The 6000-nt window shown below is 33.6% G+C and overlaps 2 protein-coding genes across 3 annotated transcripts in view; one reads left to right on the top strand and one right to left on the bottom strand.

The window, feature by feature from the left end:
* Window positions 1–1072, top strand: part of LOC113061942 (collagen alpha-1(IX) chain-like) — a 26607-nt gene extending 25535 nt beyond the window's left edge. The window contains exons 36-37 of the mRNA XM_026231453.1: window positions 379–456; window positions 565–1072. Of these exons, the coding sequence (XP_026087238.1) occupies window positions 379–456; window positions 565–764 (278 nt within the window). The 3' untranslated portion in view covers window positions 765–1072. The remainder of the gene's footprint in view (window positions 1–378; window positions 457–564) is intronic.
* A 580-nt stretch (window positions 1073–1652) lies between these two features.
* LOC113062389 (collagen alpha-1(XXII) chain) overlaps window positions 1653–6000 on the bottom strand; it is a 50493-nt gene continuing 46145 nt past the window's right edge. For both annotated transcript variants that reach the window (XM_026232215.1, XM_026232216.1), the window contains one exon: window positions 1653–5219. In XM_026232215.1, the coding sequence (XP_026088000.1) occupies window positions 5026–5219 (194 nt within the window). In that variant the 3' untranslated portion in view covers window positions 1653–5025. The remainder of the gene's footprint in view (window positions 5220–6000) is intronic.

Genomic DNA, 6000 nt, shown 5'->3' with positions numbered 1-6000 from the left:
CTATAGTGTAATACTATGGTTGGTGTGTGTATGCATATACACACACACACACACACACACACACAAACACCATATATTTAAACATAAAGTACCGTAATATTATCTGATGCTGATGATGATTATCTGACTGAGGTCACTTTTAGTTTTTAATACATTATGAATAATTTTCATGTGACTTTATTCTATTTTATTTATTTTATTATTATTATTATTTTGTTTGTGTGTGTGTGTGTGTGTGTGAGAGAAACTTGTTGTATATGAAATGTGCTATACGGTGTATATATATACATTTGCTGGGCCATACTGTAAGATTGTGTTTTATCTATGGAGAGTCACAATGTGATAACTTCTTTGTCTAATGATACTGTATTTGTGTAGGTGATGCAGGACTAAAAGGTGACAAGGGAGATAATGGAATTGGAATTCCAGGAATTCCCGGAGAACCCGGACCTCAAGGTACGAAACACTTTCCACTAATCGTAGTAATCACATCAGTTCTTAGCGAAGACCCAATGAAACATTTTCAAAACTCTTCCTTAAAAAAAATCTGATTTCATAACACAGGAGCAGCTGGCAAGCCTGGCATCGGTAAGGACGGTCAGGATGGGGTCAGAGGAGAGGCCGGTGTGCCTGGGACCCCGGGAACCCCTGGAGCAAGAGGACCTCCGGGCGCCCCTGGTCTTTGTGATCCATCACACTGCTTTAGGCCTCAGCCTCTTTACATGGTTGGCGGGAAGAAGTCTATCAACTTCAAGGGTCCATGAGCAGAAAGAAAGAAACCTTCTAGAAATCTTCATCACAGTCATCATCAGCCAGGTCATTTCTGAAACTTCGAATGGTGAGCAGACGGTGAGAGAAACAAACGTGACAGATGTATAGAGACATACGGATGCAGCTCCTGATGGTGGATCCAATTCACATGCTTTTGTTGTACATTGCACATAAACTAGAAGTAAATGTGTTTGTTCTTTCAGATGGTTTACAGTAAATCGCAGATTAATAAATTAATTGGAAATTGATGTTTCAGTTCCTGGGCCACAAACTGGTATAATCGGTCATTTCCAGACCACTACATGCCATAGAATAATTTTTTTTTTTTTTTTTTAACATATATTTTTTGCATCAAATGTGATTGTAAAGACCAATTTTAGACATGGTGCCAGACATTAAGCTATGCCAACAGAACGATCCTACAACAGTATGAAATAAAAGCTTTTCACCACCATGCTACAGTTTATCTTGAAAAGCTTTAATAAGTCAAACATAAAACCACATAATATTATACAATTAGTCACAGAAAATGTGCTTTGTTGACGTTTCAGGAGGCCTGATTATGTGTTAGATTGGATAGCAACCGATTACATGTAATCTGGATTACATAATCAGATTCCAGAAAATAAGCACTTGTAATTTATTACATTTTAATATAGTCAGATTACATTTACTTTTTTGTAGATTAGATAACATATGCATTCAATAGCAGTAAATACATTGTTCATTATGTATTCATTCACCCTAATTCTTCTTCTTCAGTTTTCTTACATTTTCTTTTCTCCAAAAAAAAAAAAAAAAAAAAAAAATGCTTACATACATACATATGTCTTTGGAAGGCCTTTGTTTTCAGATATATTAAAATGCATTTACAGTATAATCCACACATGCATGTCCGCTGATCTCCGTCAATTTAAAATCTCAGGGGCGAAGTCAAAAATGTAAGTTATTTCAATAATTGAAATGACACATTTACAATTAAGTCAATTTATAGTCACAACCACATGCAGGTAAACAAAGTACTTTTTACTGTTCAGGTGTTTTATTTAGATTGTTTTTATCTTAAAATCAGTAGTTAACTTAGTTGGTTGTCCACTACATATTTTAGGGTCATTTTCAAGATTATTATAAATACAGATCGATGAAAAGGAACTATTCCAGAATGATGATTTTATTGGCACGTAATCATGTAAGGTTCAGTACACCTTAAAATCCACATACAGCATCTATAACAAATTGTCATCTACAACAGAAACCAATTTCCCCTTATGTAGGGTTTAAAAACAAGTGACTGCATTGTTTGTTTTCCACAGAATAGTTCAACAGACAAATATGCACAATTGGTGAAAAAGTGTTTTTAGCACAAATTTTTATTAAGTCAATTGTAAGTGCATTACTACAAAAAAAAAAAAAAAATGAAGGTTTTAAAAATCTTATTTCTTACAAATCTTACAATATTAGTCGTATTGTGTTTTACAATTAAGAAGAGTTACAGAAATGAAAATTGCCTTTTTTTAAATGAAACCTTTTCAGACTAAAAATCTGCATGGACATATGGAAGTTATCGTACCAAATAATCATTTTATATTAGTTAATACAATTGATGATTCATTATAGACTGTTTCAGGAATAAAACATGCAAACTTGTAAATTCATTACTGAAGAACACTGTATATGGTATAAACTTAATAACAGATTTTTTTCCTCACAATAACAACCCGATCTTAGAAAATGGACCTGATCCAGACTTTAAGACACACACTCGCCCCACACACACACATATACATCAACCTAAATAAGATTAACCGTAGCACCAGAGAATCAGTATAAACAAGTGAAATATATCATGCATAAATTATACTTTTTTTACATCACCTGCACCTGCAGTTCATTAGAATAATTTAATGCAAACTGCTCTGGAAAAAACAAATACAGTCATTAGCGGCCTGAAGAAGCCAAACTAACAGGAGGATACAAAGTCAAAAAGTAACCATATCTGAATAAAGTGGAGGAAAACATGATTTCTGTGGTTTGAATCAAAAAAGCATAATTTACATAGATTTGCATCAGAAATAAGCTAAGCTTTTCAAAATGATACATCAAAACGTCATCTCTTGAATGTGATTTGTGAAGGCAGGGCAAAGATGCACAAACAATAATAATAATAAAAAAGCAAGATTATAATACTGATTACTAAGCTTTATCATGGTCATTGTCTTTCATTGCCTATCATAGCCTTTACAGTATCACATCTGGTTTTGCATTAGAATATGATTAATCCACACATTCTTATGCACTAATGATGCTGTAAGATGTGCACAGACAACTCCATCTTTCACAGAGACACTTATCTGTCGGGTAAGTATAGGGATAAAATAAGATCAAATAAAATAAAATGTCTGTATAAAATAAGAAAAAGCTTTTGCAAAAAAAAAAAAACAAAAAAAAAACCTGATGATCAGAGGGTAAAAGCTCTACAAGGGAAGAGGTCAGTTATTTCATTCAAAAAATAATACTTATGATACCGAAAATTCCTTTCAAGGATAACATGATTTTAAGGGAAAACAGAACAGTTCTTTAAAGAAAAAAACAAGTAGCATTTGGGCAATAAGACTAAAAAGTCAATCTTGTTTCTTTTGGATATTACAATTTCAGGTAAGTGAACTCAAAACCAACGAAATGCTCAAAAGCCTTCTAACAGCAATCTATCCTTGACTACAATGCCCGTCAGTTGAAGATGAATTGCGTCCCTGTTTGTGGACTGAAAAGAGTTTAGTTCGTTCTGAAGCAGTCTCTTCTCTTTCAATGACTTTAATTGGCTTGCATGGGAGCAATCTACAGGATCGATCCATCTGAACGCTTTAGTGCCACAAATGATAGTTCTGCTTTAATTAGGACTTTGTGTTCTGGAACTTCCATAATAACAAATGCAATGGTGTTTTAAAGCAAAGTGCTACACAAACCTATTACAAATACATTATGAGAGGCATCAGTCATGTGTAATTATGCAGTGACAGCATTTCTGGTAAGTGTTTTTATGACAAACAAGCTGTGTTAATCTATCAAACAGGCATTGCATTGAGCAGCTGCCTTTCAGTCATCACAAACAAAAGTTTAATGATCCAAAATGAAAAAACTGCACGTTACTTATCTGATGCATGGCTACAAAAGAGATATATCTTACAAAACGTAGACTAAAAAGAGCAGAAATACATTTCTCCATCACCTCCAGGACCTCGAATGAGTTTTTCTATTGAAGAGTGGAAAAGAGTCCCGCTGTGTGTTTTCCCAGAGCAACGGAGTGCTTCATCAATAAAACTCAAGTAGAGAATTCCCCAGACTTCATAAGCACATCCTGACCTGCTACAGACATCACTAACAATAGATCGATGTCCGCAGTAAACACCGTCAGCAGAACTTGAGTGTGGGCGGCACAACCTCGACTGTGTTACTATGAGATCTGGGAAGTCTGGGAAGTAAATATCTCTTTCACATCCTGCTCCACGGAAAGCTTTGATTGTCTTGACTTGAAGTAAATGACCTAGAGCTTAAACTCACTAAAAAACCCACCCACCCCTCCTCTAATTAAAAAAATAAATACAAATCATAACCAACTCTGACCGGCAGGACGCTAGTGGGCTTTTCACACTTAAAACTGTTAACCAAGGGCCATTTTTAACCCTGGGATAATACGATTCACACGATACTGAGTTAGCAATCAATCCTGGGTTTACATTTTTATGAGGTAAAATACATTGATTGATTGGGCATTGAAATACAGTACTCAACATGTTTTGTTAATTATTTCTGCCTCATTTTAGCATGTTTAACTTTCTCTCAGACACTGAAACTAAATGTTTATACTTCTCTTATTTAATGACACAAAAAAAATAAACCTGTAAATAATGGCTGTGTGATCCTAATAGTCTAGCATTGATTCAACATTTTATCCCTTCAGCACCTCAAATCAGACTTCACTAGGATTCATAACCCATGTTTAAAGTGCTAATGCTACATGCTAACACCTTTTCAAAACCTAAAGTGTGAAACGTTGCTTAACCCAGGATTAAAAGTGGCCTTAACTCAGGGTTAAAGAACACATTAACTGTAGTGGAAAGCCTCTGGCAAACACATATAAACACACATTCACTCACCCCTCAGACTCAGTAGCTCTCCTGATGTTAAAGAACATGATCTTGGCTTGAATTTCCAAGTTCATAAATAGGTGGTTAGCCCAGGACAGTGAGGGGTGTATTAATTCCCCTTGACGTTTTTGGTATGAGGTCTTGATGCCAGACTGGCATAGTAAGCACATTGTGAGGGGTCACACTGCCCTGTCGGTCCAGGAGGTCCGGGCTGACCATGAGGACCAGGATTACCAGGCTCTCCCTGAGCCCCTGCGGCTCCAGGAAGGCCGTCTTTTCCATATCCCGGCATACCTGCAGGACCTGTGGTGCAAATACTGTCTCAGCTGCTGTTCATCATTCAAACATTGACAAAAAAAAAATAGTAAAGAGTAGAATGGTCTTATAAATAAGTCTTCATTTTAAACATATTATATATTTTAACGTGTGTGTGTGTGTGTGTGTGTGTGTGTATGTATATATATATATATATATATATATATATATATATATATATATATATATATATATATATATATATATATATATATAATATTTTTTTTATTATTATTATTTTGATACATTAATTTAATTTAATTGTTAAAATAAAAAAAATATTGCAATGGAACAATATTTTTTTTTAATTTAAATAAATATAAAGAAAAAAAATGACAGAATAAAAATGGTCAAAAATGAAAGTGTCAGTTTAAGACAGTGCATAAATGCTACCATGATATATCATTTTATTATTTAAAATGATTAAAAAGAACTAAACAGAATTATATATTATATTACATAAAATTAAGGACCATTTTTTATTTTTCATTTTTTTAAAGCACAGTTCTCTCCAAAACCCTTATTACTGTAATGCAAATATATATATATATATATATATATATATATATATATATATATATATATATATATATATATATGTTTTTACATCATTAGTATTAAAAGTGGATACTGATGTCAGGATCTTAGCATCTTTAATGTCCTAAAATAGGCTTACTTTCCAAAATATGTTTTTTTTTTTTTTTTTTTTTATTGGGCTTGGGACTTTTTCTTGACAGTTTTCATGAATTTCATCCAAATGCATGAGTCA

Source organism: Carassius auratus, chromosome 44 (assembly GCF_003368295.1).
Source record: "Carassius auratus strain Wakin chromosome 44, ASM336829v1, whole genome shotgun sequence".
NCBI lineage: Eukaryota > Metazoa > Chordata > Actinopteri > Cypriniformes > Cyprinidae > Carassius > Carassius auratus.
The sequence above is the reverse complement of the archived record's forward strand: the minus strand, read 5'-3'. Positions and strand labels throughout refer to the sequence as shown.